At 35.9% G+C, this 14195-nt stretch overlaps 1 protein-coding gene and 1 pseudogene across 2 annotated transcripts in view; one reads left to right on the top strand and one right to left on the bottom strand.

Annotated features, from left to right (window-relative positions):
* Positions 1-5225: 5225 nt before the first annotated feature.
* Positions 5226-5949, top strand: LOC121144122 (annotated as a pseudogene).
* A 2078-nt stretch (positions 5950-8027) lies between these two features.
* Positions 8028-14195, bottom strand: part of Caap1 (caspase activity and apoptosis inhibitor 1) — a 48056-nt gene continuing 41888 nt past the window's right edge. For both annotated transcript variants that reach the window (XM_040757161.1, XM_040757162.1), the window contains one exon: positions 8028-9357. In XM_040757161.1, coding sequence (XP_040613095.1) covers positions 8975-9357 — 383 coding nt within the window. In that variant the 3' untranslated portion in view covers positions 8028-8974. The remainder of the gene's footprint in view (positions 9358-14195) is intronic.

Genomic DNA, 14195 nt, shown 5'->3' with positions numbered 1-14195 from the left:
ATGCAGTAAACCACACTGTAATCAACTCATTCTTAATTAGCGATAAAAAAAAATTCTAGAGTTTGTTGATAATGGGAGTACTATTTGGGGATAAATATAATGAAGTACTGACAACATGGGCAGATGAATGATAAAATTAAAAAGCCAGGTACCCATTTAGGCTTCCATTTATATGTACTCCGCAGGGTAAGCAAGCCCAAGTATAAACAGTCTATCAGTGTTGCCAGAGGCTGAATGAGTGCCTTTATCAGTGAAATGCATCTTTTTCAGATTACAGTGATTCCTGACTTAGATAATGACAGATCATAATCCGTAAAAGTCACCGAACTGTACACTTTTAAAGGGTGACCTTTAAATGTGTGAATGGTATAGCAACAAGATGGAGATTACAGTGATAGAAATACACAGAGGAGCATGGCTGGCCCAGTGCACTTTGACTCCACCAGAATTCTGTAAAAACCAGACTGAATAGTTGCAAATTTGCAAAGTTTTAAGTAAAAGAATGAGATTTAACTACTGCACTTAAATATTTTAAATCTACCTGATGCAGACAGAGAGATAGCTATTGTAAGAATAGAAATGGGGCTGCTGAACTATCAAATACTTTTCCTATCAGCTGACAGAAAAAGAAGCTGTCTCTTAGCCTGATGGCAATGAAAGACAGAAGATGAATCACTACTTGTGGAAAGCAATTTATTTAGTCCCTCAGAGTGGCTGTTATTTATGGCTTGTCAACACATGCTGTTAGTGCAATTAAACATAAAACCTGAAATTCTCTCCTCTCTACAACCCACCTTATATGAAGAAAAATTTAGAACATGAAAACTGTATTTTAAGTTCATTGTGGTTTTATTATTTTGCTGATGTTGTCACACATTTGTAACATTCATTGCTTTGACTTGTTAGATTTAAATGCTTACAGGTACCACTGTGAAAATAAACGCAGGGATCATCCATTCCAAAATAACAAAAACCCCAAATTTAAAACAAGGCACTAATAAAATGTTCAGTGAAAGCCTGAGACAGTAATAATTGATGAAAAAACATGAGTTCTTAACAGTTGTGTGGGCAAAATCTTACAGATAAAGTATTCTGCCCATACTTGTTTCATGAAAAGTACATTATGAAAATTCACTTTGTCCAGGCCTCCACATGGTTTTCACTGCAACTGCAATCAACCATACACATACACACACAAAATCTTATTCATATTATTAAGCAACTATTTCCATGGGAAAAAAATATTTGGGAGAGCAAGGAAGCTGTAAGCAGTATTTGTTAACTGTGTCACTTATCTGCCAAATATAACAGCCAGTTATTCTGAGTGATATTGCTCAGTGAATTTATATCTTTATTTGTTTTTATTTTTGTTTTGTGGGGGAGAGCTTGATTTCTCTTTTTTTAAGATGTATTTTTTGCATTCAAATGTTTTGCCTGCATGGATAGATGTACATGGCATGTGTCCCTGGTACCCATGGAGGTCAGAAAGCCTCAGATTCCTTGAACTGAAGCCCTGTGAATGACTGTGAACCACCACATAGGTGCTGTGAACCAAACCTGGGTCCCCTGTAAGAGTAGCAAGTGCTCATAACTGAGCCATCTCTCCAACCCTGTCTTCTGTTTCGTTTTTGAGACCGGGTCACACTATTTGTTTCTTGTCTGGAACTCTTTATGTAGACTAGGCTGGCTTGAATTTAGAGAGACTCACCTGCCTCTGCCTCCTGAATGCTGGAAGTAAAAACACGAACCACTATGCTTGGCTTAATCTATACCCCTCAAGTATCAAATGCAGCTCACTAGCAGTGGGCCTCTGGGAGCTTTCAGTAATAAACACCTGCTTTAAGAGGCATCAAGGGACTATGCACTCAAAACACACAAGTTCATTTCTTTCATTCTGTTGTTTCATTCTATTATCTCATTTCTTTCATTCTATTCTATTAAGAATCCCATTGTTTAAAAAAATTAAAAATAAAAAAAGAATCCCATTGCTTCCAGCAAACTTAAAGAATGTGATTGCAACCAAGATGCAAATCAAATTCAAATACATGTAAGTGCATTTAATAGTGTGTTTTCAAATAGTTGCCTGAAGTTGATACCACATTTGCCTAGTAAATGAAGAACAGACGCTTGGATAGTTTCAACACAATATTTTTGCAATGAAATCTATTTGCCAACATTGCATGTGAATCCCACTTCTTTCAGACTGACTCATCCTTAGAAATATCAATTATCATACACGTTATGATACTTAGAGTAAACATAATTCCTGTGGAATGCTGTTTGCCTTTATTTCTCTCCCTGTTGTAGTACTTCCCCTGTATATTTCTCAACACCTCTTAGCTCCAACATTAGCTGAACCTGAAGAATAAGCAACCATAGTCAACATAAATAAAGTACTAAGATTGTGCAATTTTTTAATTATATGTAGGACATTTTGCTGTCTTAAGGATATCGCCCAGCCATATGGTTTTCTTATTTGTGCAAATGTTTTCTCTCCAGATTATAGCTTACCTTTTTTGTTTATCTCTTATATACTTGGAAAACAGAGTCTCATATATGGATGCATATGGTGCACATACACATCAATGTATAATTTATTTAGTGGAAAAGTTTGCATACCACTAATTTAATTAACAGATTATGATTTAGGAATATAGAAAAATCACTAAAAGCATTAAATTATATCTAGACAGGATTCCTCTCTATAGTAGTCTCTTTTGTCCATGTAAGCTGCAACACCCACAATATTACAAAGAAATTAGGAATTAAGGAAACGAAGGTTTTCTAAAAAAAATTGTTGCAACTCAAAATGAATGAATATTCATGTGCTTTTGATAAACAAATTCCATTTGTGGGAGATAGGTACAAGGAAAAGAGCTACCTTTAAGTGACTATGTGCATTGAAATGATTGTGGGTTGACAAAAAAACTGAGATTCTGCAAATTCAAATAAATAAATAAATCTGAAATGAATGTTAAAAATGAGTTTAGTCTGCTCATAAAAAGAAACATTAAATGTACTGATAATTTTAAACTAGATCTCATCTAGTCAAAAAACAAATGTGAGGGCTGGCGAGATGGCTCGGTGGTTAAGAGCACAGCCATTTTGCAGAGGACCTGAGTTAGGTTCTCAGCACCCACATCTAGCAGTTCACAATGGCCTGTAACTCCAGCTCCAGGGGATTCAGACGCCGTCTTCTGGGCTCTGTAGGCACTGCACTCATGTGCACAAATCCACACTCACACATTAACACATATAATTAAAACAAGAAAATAATTTCTGTGCCCCAAGTACTTGATCTAACTCAGCAGGTAAAGTCACCTGCCACCAAGTCTGAGGAGCTGAGTTAGAACCCTGGAACCAACATGGTTGAGGGAAGAACCCATTCCCACAAACTGTTTTCTGCTCTCCACACACACAAATAAACATAATAAAACAAAATTTTTAATTCTGTTCTAAGAGTATAAAATTTCTATCTAAAACTTAAAAGACAAGTTCCCAGAAAAAGTTCCTAATAGGTTCTATTTTTCTGAACATTTTAATGAAGTTCCTTGTGGGTGCATATGTGGGTATGAGTATGTATGCACACGTTTTCATGAATGTGGGAGTCAGAGGTCATTCACCTTGTTTAGAAACACAAGATCTTCATAGGTCTGGGGATTGTCCATTAGACCATCAAAGCTGACTGCTCAGTGAGCTTAAGGGATCTGCCTGTCTTTGCCTCCCCAACATTGGGATTACAGGCACCATCACACCTAGCTTTTTAAATATGGACTTTGGAAACCTAACTCAGATCCTCTTCTGAATGACCTGGCTCCCCAGCCTCTTTCCTTAATATTTACAAATTGAAAGTGAAATAAAGTTGTTGTTCTTAGTTTTTTTCTCAATGACCAGTTAAGGTGAAAAGACGAAAGATAAAACGTAGAAGGAAGAAATTACTAGCAGAGAGAAGAGTAGACAAAGGTTGTTCAGGAAGGGCTGCTTCAAAGCAGGCTAATGTGGTTAACTATTCACCCTAAATTTCTACTCACAAAGTTCCATAAGCTCTACATGTGTGCTGTGCCTATGTGTATTCACGGTCACATACATGAGGCTAGAGGTTAACATTGGAAATCTCCTTCCATTGTTCTCTAACTTACTGATGTAAGCACTCTCAATTTGAACCTAGAGCTCCCTATGCACAGTCTAAGTAGCCAGCTTGCCCTGGTAATCAACTGTCTCCCACTTGGAAGTGCTGGAATTACAGATGGGCTGTCACACACACACAACATTTACATGTTTGAGGGACCCAAACTCAACTCCTTATGTTTGTGTGATAGGTACTTCATCCATGGGCCTACATCCCAAATTAATAATGCATCTCAATTGCCAAATATTAAATACACCTGGGTGCTTATTGGTAACAATTAAGACTTCATTTTAAAGAGGGATGCCAGTGACTGGAATTCCCGGGATTGCCTGTGATTCCAATACTTAGGAAGATGAAATAATACAGGAACTTCCATGATTTTAAGGCCTGCCCAAGCTAACAGTAGATTCAAAGACTACACAGCAAAATCTTATCTCTAGCCAACAAGATGATTCAGTGGGCAAAATCAAAAGCTACCACCCTGAAGATCTAATTCAATTCTCAGTACCCAAGGGTAGATAAGTGACTCCTGGAAGACACTCTCATCTACACACATACATACACATACACATACACACACACACACACACACACACACACACACACACACACACACACACACACACCACGTATGTCCCGGATGTGAAAATAGTAAATAAAATTAATTTTTAATTAAAAATGCTTGTTAAAAAGTTTACTCAAAGCTGGGCGGTGGTGGCACGCCTTTAATCCCATCACTTGGGAGGCAGAGGCAGGTGGATCTCTGTGAGTTCGAGACCAGCCTGGTCTACAAGAGCTAGTTCCAGGACAGCCTCCAAGGCCACAGAGAAACCCTGTCTCAAAAAATACTACAAAAAAAAGAAGTTTACTGGGAGCTGGAGAGGTGGTTGAGTGGTTAGAGTACACACTGCTCTTGTAAGGATCCGAGCTGGGTTCCCGGCATTCACATAAAGCTGCTCACAGCTGCAACTCTAGCTCCAGGGGCTCCACAGGCACCTGCACTCGAATGCACACAAAAGTATACACCGAAAAACTAAATCTTTAATTAAAGTCTATTTGATGCTAAGACTAAAAATGGATGCCCACTTCATTAACCATGCTGTTCTGGGTGGTAGTGGGCGCCACCACAGAGTGTGAAGAGCACGGGCAACTTGGGATCAGTGGTATTGCCTGTCTACTGCCTCTTCTTGAATATGAAGAAAAGGCACTTACGGGGCTGGTCCCTGAGGAATTCTTCCAGTTCCTTTATCCTGAAACTGCAGTAACAAGACCCTACATACTTGGAACTGGGCTTATCTTGCCTTTTCTATCCAAAGAAATAAATGTAATTAACCCAGAGACCCTCCCTGCCACATCAATATTAGGGTTAATCATATCTATGTGATTGAAAATTATAGTGACTCTCTTGGAGAATTTATTGATAAACTTAGTAAGAAAAAAATGTTCAAGTAGAAGTAAAGTAAGTGAGCATCAAAGGAATTCAGGATACAACAGGCACAGAGAAGCACAGCAAACACTAATGCAGAAGCAGGACTACCTCTGATGTTCAGATGAACAACATTACCATGGCCTTGGAGGTGACTTTCCAGCAATGGCTTCATAGAGCATAGGTACACAGCTACATAGTAAAGGAGGTACAGAATCACCTGGACTATTACATTTCTGTACAGGACATGATGTGCCAAAAAGACTAAGAGCACAGGATAGACCGGGGGGGCGGAGGGAAGCATATGATGCAGGGCATCTCAACACATCAGGGAAAGCAGACAACTGTCAAGTACACCACATCTGTCCATCTCAATCGAGACAGCCAGAAGTAATTCACTAAATGAGGACTTGCCTGTGGGACAAAAATCTTCCTGTGTTGCTGGCTACTGAAATTACAGTGACAAATATTCATTTAGTGGCCTAAGTCCATTGCCCATTGCCCAGTAAGGTACTTCAGATCCTTGATCTGCATCTGAAGTTGTCTGGTGATAGCTTTTGAATGAGTAACTTGCGGCAACTTGCTGGCTGACTAAACTGAACAAGTTATAGCCTACACTTGTAACTTATACTATCTTGCAATAAACTGACAAATAAAATGGAAACATATAAAAATAATGAAATTTTAATTAAAGCATTGATCTTTTAGTTTGTAAGACAAGCAGGCACAGTCGAGGAAAAAAATAACCTAAGTTTCTTTTCCAACTTTTTTATAAATAGAACTAAGAAATTTCAGTGTCTTTAAGCTGCCCAAATTATAGATTTATAAATGTGTGTCCAGCTTAAAATGGAAATAAAAACGTGTATTTTACTGTGATTTATATTAGAGTTCAAACTATAGAGAATTCCCTTATAAAGATAAGTAACCAAGCCTGGGATCTAATGTTTGACTCAAAATAAGTTTTGAGAAAAGACTTATAATAATATACTTTACTTATAATAACTGTTGATAAGAACCCATCATCAGCTGCCACACAGCATTCAAGATTTGGGTTAAAGCCAGACATAGTGGCACACACCATTAGCTCCGCACTGGAAAACTAGAGGCAGAAGGAGAGTAAGAGAGGACCAGTCTAGACTACAAGCCACATCAAATAGGGACATGACCGTGCCCCCCCCAAAAAAAACATATTTGGGTCATTTTCCTAGTCATGTTAAAACTATTTGACATTAAATAGAAAACTTGGCCTTTTTAACTTAATTATTAGTTACATGTCACTCAAGGATTTTCCTCACTTTATAAAAGAATTATACATATAAAGAGATAATTCTCACATCTTCATTTATCAGTCTATTTCATGTTCAAAATGTCCTTAAAGACATTCAGTGTCTGTCCCTGAGTTGTTATGTGGTAGCAGTAGAATTATGTTATTTTTCCATTACAACACATTTTTAACACAAAAGTTCTTATCTTTTACAGCCAATCATTTTCAGAAAGCTCTTAATACTTCAATGAAAACAAGTTTTTTTAAAAGCAGACTTCTAATAATCTTTAATATGTCTAGCTCATTCTTTCTCACACATATTCTACTTCAAATATCCTCTACAGCAAATACACCAAATAGGACAGACACACAAGTCTTTATGAGCAGTAACTAGAACTCAGAGACTTTTCTGCTCTTGTATATTTAATCACACAGAATGCAAACTGCTGTGTTTTATAATTAGTAAGCAGTAATGGTTTTTCTGTACTGCTTCATTATTTTAACATTTATGTTAGAATAAAAAAATTATTTCACTATAACCAAAGCTTGTTCACACAGAAGCACTGACAATGAGCACACACTACTGAAATCATACCCACGTTTTCTGGCTACAAGAAATATTTCATGTAACAAAGATTTCTGTGCTTCATTAAATTCAGAGGGGGAAAAATGAAAGGATTATTTAAAGATGTGTTTAGGTGAATAAAATAAAACCACCTGTAACGGGGCCGGAGAGATGGCTCAGTGGTTAAGAGCACTGGCTGCTCTTCCAGAGGTCCTGAGTTCAATTCCCAGCAACCACATGGTGGCTCACAACCATCTAGAATGAGATCCGGTGCCCTCTTCTGGTGTGCAGGCATACATGCAGGCAGAACATTATATACATAATAAATAAATCAATCTTTAAAAAAAAAAAAACACCTGTAACACCAATGGCTTATAAACTCTTCTGTGCACATAAAACATCTCAAAAATCAACATATAATTAAGTCAGCTAATCAAAGACAATCCCTGCAAATTGTGTGAAGAGGCTTCTTATATTACATCACTGGAGCATGGCTTATAAATAAAATATATCTAAACATTTGTAAGTAAATATAAAACAGCTCCAAATTTCTATTTTAGAAAAAAAATCATTTAAGGAACCTACAAAAATTTATTTTGGATCAAACAAGTATAACTAGTAATGAAGCAAACAGTGTCTATAATTGTGGCAAGATGCTAATTTGTTTATTAAAAAGTATACAAAATTAGCTTAATTACAACATCAACTTATCAAAGGTTCTTAAAGTCAATTTTGCTTTTGGAAAAGTATCACGTCTTCATATCCAGAATAACAGCCTTTTATTATTTTGATTTATGGAACTATACATCAGATCTTCAAACAATGACATCAAATGAAACCCTGTATCATAATATAATACCCTTTTCCTGAAAGCTTGGAATGTAAATGAAAAAAAAAATTTAATTGAAGGAAAAAAACTGAACAAAGTACTCCCCAAAGACCAAACACACGTGAGAATGGCTTGTTGCTGGAATTAAACATGAACAAATTAAGTTTACATTGCTAAAAAAATAGTCAAGTTGAGTTTTTTCTTTATTAAAAAAAGCTTTTAAAGCAAATTCAGATCTTTAAGTCTTACAACAAAACAGTTCATTACTTTTAGCTAGGAAACCCACATCCACAAAAGGCATCCTCAAGCAGTACATATCTTAAAAGTATATATACACAAAACTAAAGTTCATAAATTGTTAACAAATCTAGGAGCAATAATTTAATATTCTATTGAAAAATACAGGCAGCCTTAAGAGAAACATGCTTGGCCAATCTTTCTTAAAGCTTCTGAGTTTGTTGCCCAAACAGTTGAAAAGAAAAAAAAAAATATCCTGACTCCTTCTTGTTGGCTTTTAAAATATCAATTTACAGACAAACCTAAAAGAAATATTCAGGGTATCCAACTATATTTGTCATGAATTTAAACACACATCTATAATCTATAATATAAAAGTAAAAAATATATATATAATTTCAGTCTAAGATGAGTTCACCTAGTAAGTTTTACAGGAGAAATATCACGTGAGACCCCAAATAAATGTCAGATACAAAATTATATCACATGGCTTCATTCAAACACACAAAATTGAAGTCAGAAAACTAGACTGGCTTTTTTATATCACCAGCTTTCATGAGAGCCTTAATTGCTCTTGCCCTCATCTCAAGTTCTAGAAGTTCCAGTTGCTGCGCAGAAGGCTGAACATCTTCTGGTGGAGGAACAGTCAGGGTGGCCGCTTTGGGCTCCTTTGGGCTAGACTCCGCCAGTCCCAAAATCTCATTCACACTTTTTTCAATATCTTTCTCCAAGTCATCTATCTGACCAGCTTCGCCCCGGACTGTTCTTTCTGGGACTTCTGGAGCGGCAGCAGCAGTTGCGACACCAGTGGCAGTGGCGGCAGCGGCAGCAGATTCTTCATTGCCTTCTATATCGCTGTCATAAGCATCTGCATTTATACTGAGTACATCACTATCTTCCCCTTTGCCTGAAACAAACAAAAGAAGGGGGTGGGGGAGAACCATGTAACCCAAAGTTCTGGGTCAACATTTCCTTCACTTAAGTATGATGCAGGGGTTGCCCTGACCTACCCCCACAACAAAGGCCCAAGCTCATCTGTAATCCTTATTGCACTCACTTCGTTCCTGACTCTTCAACTTAAAAAGCAAATGACATTTCATGTAAATCCTAAAGTAATTTTCATCCCAATTTGTTGAAACACGGTTTTGGAAAACTTAGTTCATCAGATGGAGTTCCCTTGATCGATTTTCCTAATTAAAGTGTCATAATGTTTTATACCACAATGAAGTTTATTGATTACAAAATGAAGGCTCATGTTGAAAACCTTTTAAATAGAGCATTATTGGGTACATACAATTTCATCTTAGAGGATACACTTTGCTTTGAAGACTAGAAAATAGGAAAAATGTCATCAGGAAGCTAGATATTGTATACATCACTTATCCTAAACCCTCTCTTATACTCATTCAAGCACTTCGTTCTGAATCAATAAATTAATAAAACTGGTGTACAAATATTTTAATGTTATAAAACTCTGATGTTAGGAATTTAATCAAAATGTAGATTATATCATGCTCAAGTAACAGTCTTGGCCTTGGCACTGGACATTACCTAACTTTAGATACCATTTACGATTTTGAGTGTTCATTTATTATCCTAATTTATTTATATTTTAGGTAACAAGCATTTTTATTTAAAAATTAATTAAAAATAAACTTTTGATTTGAGAATAAAACTTATTTATAAAATACTGAATAGCGAATGTAAACAATTGTTAATAGAATGTACAGTAAAGGGACAATTCTACCTCATTTGTTTTATAACACATACTCTACCAACCTTAACCCATATCACTTTAGTTACAAAACCACTTCCAACTCCAAAATTAATGTAGAAAACTAGTCAACATATTATTTTTGTTGCCACAAATAGAATATGTAAAAGTTGCAATTTTAATAGATTCTAAAGAGCATTTCATGTATCTCCCCAAAGAAGCAAGAATTTCTAAACAGCAAGGAAAAAAGTACAGCAAAATGAGTAATTCTTCCTACAAAATGTTTGACAGAAATATTCTAACTTGAGATAAAAACAAATCTAAGAAAGAATGCACTTTGCTGTTCAATACCTCAAAAAAAATCAACATTCAGGTGGAAGATCTGGGGTCATCTGCAATCAAACTGGCTGTGTGTGGAGCACATAAGCCACAATGTCATGAAGGCTTCCACCAAGAGGATCCAGGAGACCAGGCAATGCATAGCAGGATTAGGATCCCTCTGAGCAGTCCCTCAGAGGGAGGTGGGCTTAGACTTTTGGACAATGTTGAAACTGTTAAAACTTTGGGAGGTCTAGAAATAAACTGTGTTTTGTATTATATAATAGCCATGAGTCTTTGGGAGCCATGAACAGAACCTTAAGTATTGACTATAAAATGATATTGATGGGCTGGGGAAGCTTTTATTATGAGAGGCTGTAGACATAGTGCCTAGCCATGGGAGTGGTTTGCACAGGTGAATGCTACAGAGTATCTTGCCCTGACTCCCCTGTTCTTTGTTTTTGTCTTGTTCTATTTGTTCTCTCTGCTTCCTGCCTACCTACCGATAGGAACAGCTTCTCTCACATGCTCCCACTGCCACAGCGCTGTCTCACAACAGGCCTGGACACATACAGTTAAGTCAGTCAGACTATGACAGAATGCCTGAAACAACTTATGAGAGGAAAGATTTAATTTAACTTATAGTTTCAGAGACTTCAATCCATGGTTACATTGCAAACAGGAAGAAAAAAAAAAACCAACTGGAGGGCCGAGAACATGTGATCTCCTGGGATAAACCTCAGTGGCCTACTTCCAATGATAGGCACTTAAAAGTTCCACAGCCTCCCCAAGCAGCATCCACGTGGGACATTTCACACTCAAATCATAGCACATGCTCTTTATCCCCGTCAGGAGGAAAATGGCTTTCAAATACCTTTCTGGGACCAAGAAGCACACACATTCACTTAATCTGAATAATTTTTAAAGCAGGCTTATTTAAGACGTAACCATAACTAAAGTCATTACCCTGAGCTTACACTGTAAAATGCTTTATAAAAACAGTACCACCAGAGATTCAGGATCAAAATGTTCAAACATCCAATCCCAATCACAAAGGACAAAAGCCTAGTAAAAAAAATCTTTTTGAGTGTATTTCAAACACTTAAACGGACAATAGATATACTGCTTTATACCTTTGTTTTTCTATCAACAATAAATCTATTCTACTACATCTATTCTATCACTAACGAACTTTGATGTTCTCTGTCACATTCAAAATTATTGAGTCCAAGTAACTTGAGTTCTCTACAACACCATAATGCTGAAGGCATTCATAGATTGCATCCGTCCATTGTAAGTATACTATAGGTATCAAAACATTGTAACATTCCACACCTGAATGATTTGACATGTGCACTTTTCACATAATAGAAAGTAAATAACTTGTAGAAATCATTATTTGAAGGTATCAATACCATTTTAGCCTATTATTTAATTTTTATCATTTCAGTAGAATCAGTCACTAACTCATGTTTTTAAGTCATCACCTGAAAATACATGGACACATTTCCAAAATAATTTGCTCTCATTGCTTCTCAGCAGTGAGGACTTACAAAGATTTTTTCTCATGTCTCACAAAGAAGAAAAGCAAAGCTCATACATTCTTTTCACAGCAGTGATTATCTTAAATGCCTAATTCAAAGTTATTAAAATTGTGTGATTATATGTCCTCTCCTATACTCTCACTCTAGATGTGTATGTGCACACAAGTGAGTGTGTGTGTGTGTGTGTGTGTGTGTGTGTGTGTGTGTGTGTGTGTGTGTGTACATTCTTTTCAGGGCAAAGTGTCAATTTGTCATGTTAAGAAATCCACAAAGACCCTTCAAGTTTACACATAAACTTACAAGAGTCTTATAGTAACAATCTAAAAGGTAAATTATTTCTATCCTTTTAAATAAAATCTAGTCAGGAAGAAGAGCTTGAGCAGATGATGTGGTATCTCCTTTAATAACGTTTTAGAATTGCTATTCAGAATTTATGTTCAAACTTTTTTCATAATAGACATATTCATGAATTATGGTAAGAATCCCCAAACTCAGTTTGTAAGCTAATTACACACTTGGTCTTTACAAAAGCACTAGTACTTAAGTCCAGTTAATTACTTAAGTTTTATTAAAGATATTTTTAAAAGGTTTGATGTATGCATGATATAAACAAAGGTTATTAAAATCAAACAAGAAAAATAAAATACAAATAAACCTGAATTAAAATATCACATATGCAATTAAAATAATAAGAATACAAATTCAAACTATTAACTAAAACCACAAAAGACTAATCAAAAACAGTGCAGGGGGGCACAAAAAAAAATGAGACCCAAGTTGCTGATGCTATGGAGCTGCAGAATAATTAACTTTATTCACAGGAAACAGAGTCTGTGATGCAACCCTTATATTAACTCTGCTCCTCCAGTAAGACGGGTGACCCCTCATATTACAGACCTTATAGAGGTCTTCAGAGAAAAGCAATATAAATAGTGGGGAGAACTGATTATGAGAAAGGATTAAAGGACTTTAAGAGCTTGGCTAAGCTATAGTGCTAGGAAGACAAAGTGAAAGTGAAAAAAATTAAAAGTAATAAAGAGTACAGGGATTCCCTGAGCATTTTTCTCTTACAGTTGATGCTGTAGCCAATTTCGTGCCAATGTACATTCTATTACATTGTCCTCTGGTCCATATGCTTTCATTATTTCTCATTTGTTCATTTCCTTGCTATCTTCTTTCTGTCCTACCTGTTTGATTGATATCCCAAACTCCGACCACAAGTATTAAAGAGTTTTAAATAATAACCAATTCATCTAGACTCAGTATCTAGACAGAAACATTAATCAATCATTACTCAAATTAATCATTGACACAGGTGAATACCCTGATTTAACAGAAAAATACTTGTTTACATTATTTGATAACTACAGATTTGAGAATGGGATAAAATCATAAAGGCTAAATATCTGACAACTAAACACAACACCTTATACTCTCCAAACATTTTACTGCCAAGGAGAAGAAAATTAACAAATATACACTCAGTTTAACATAGGTTCAATCTCCAACATTGACAATGCACTCAAAGACACACACCCACAAGAAACATACCATGGCTTTAAATAAAAGGGCTGTACCATAGAACAGAAAAGGCTAAAATGCAATACATATATGTTATGATAATCTGCAACAAATGTCACTGCTTGAAATTAGATAAGAGGAAAACATTTCATGCCATAAACTTGATTTTTCAGAAGTGTTTAGATAAAACAGTCAACAAAAGCAAATAAACACAAAAACCACTGATGACATCACATGAGTTACATCACAGTGTAACTCATAAAAGTTAAAAGGCTATTTTAGTTATATTAGCATATTGAACACTTATAAGATGTTATTATATTCTAGTTGCTAATTCACTTCTTATTTGTAACATGAAAGGCTAGCCTGCCTATGGCACCTTCTGATAGTGCATTATTACATAAAGCCAAGAGACAAAGCCTAGAAGAGGGAATATTTATACAGCTGTCCAAATTCCTGCAAATGGCAACTAGACACACAGTAGAGAAATACCTAAAAAATAGTGCAAATTCATCAACTCTTTTTCACTAATTGCTGTTACATGCATATATGTTTATGTACTCACTATGTATATGTATATACACATATACTCCTAATTACATAAATACACCTAGTTCAGTCTGTGCAATGTTACTTGTATGTATGTTT

This window comes from Mesocricetus auratus, unplaced genomic scaffold (genome assembly GCF_017639785.1).
Source record: "Mesocricetus auratus isolate SY011 unplaced genomic scaffold, BCM_Maur_2.0 Super-Scaffold_100014, whole genome shotgun sequence".
Classification (NCBI taxonomy): domain Eukaryota; kingdom Metazoa; phylum Chordata; class Mammalia; order Rodentia; family Cricetidae; genus Mesocricetus; species Mesocricetus auratus.
Note: the sequence above shows the minus strand (reverse complement) of the source record. Positions and strands in the feature narration are given on the sequence as shown.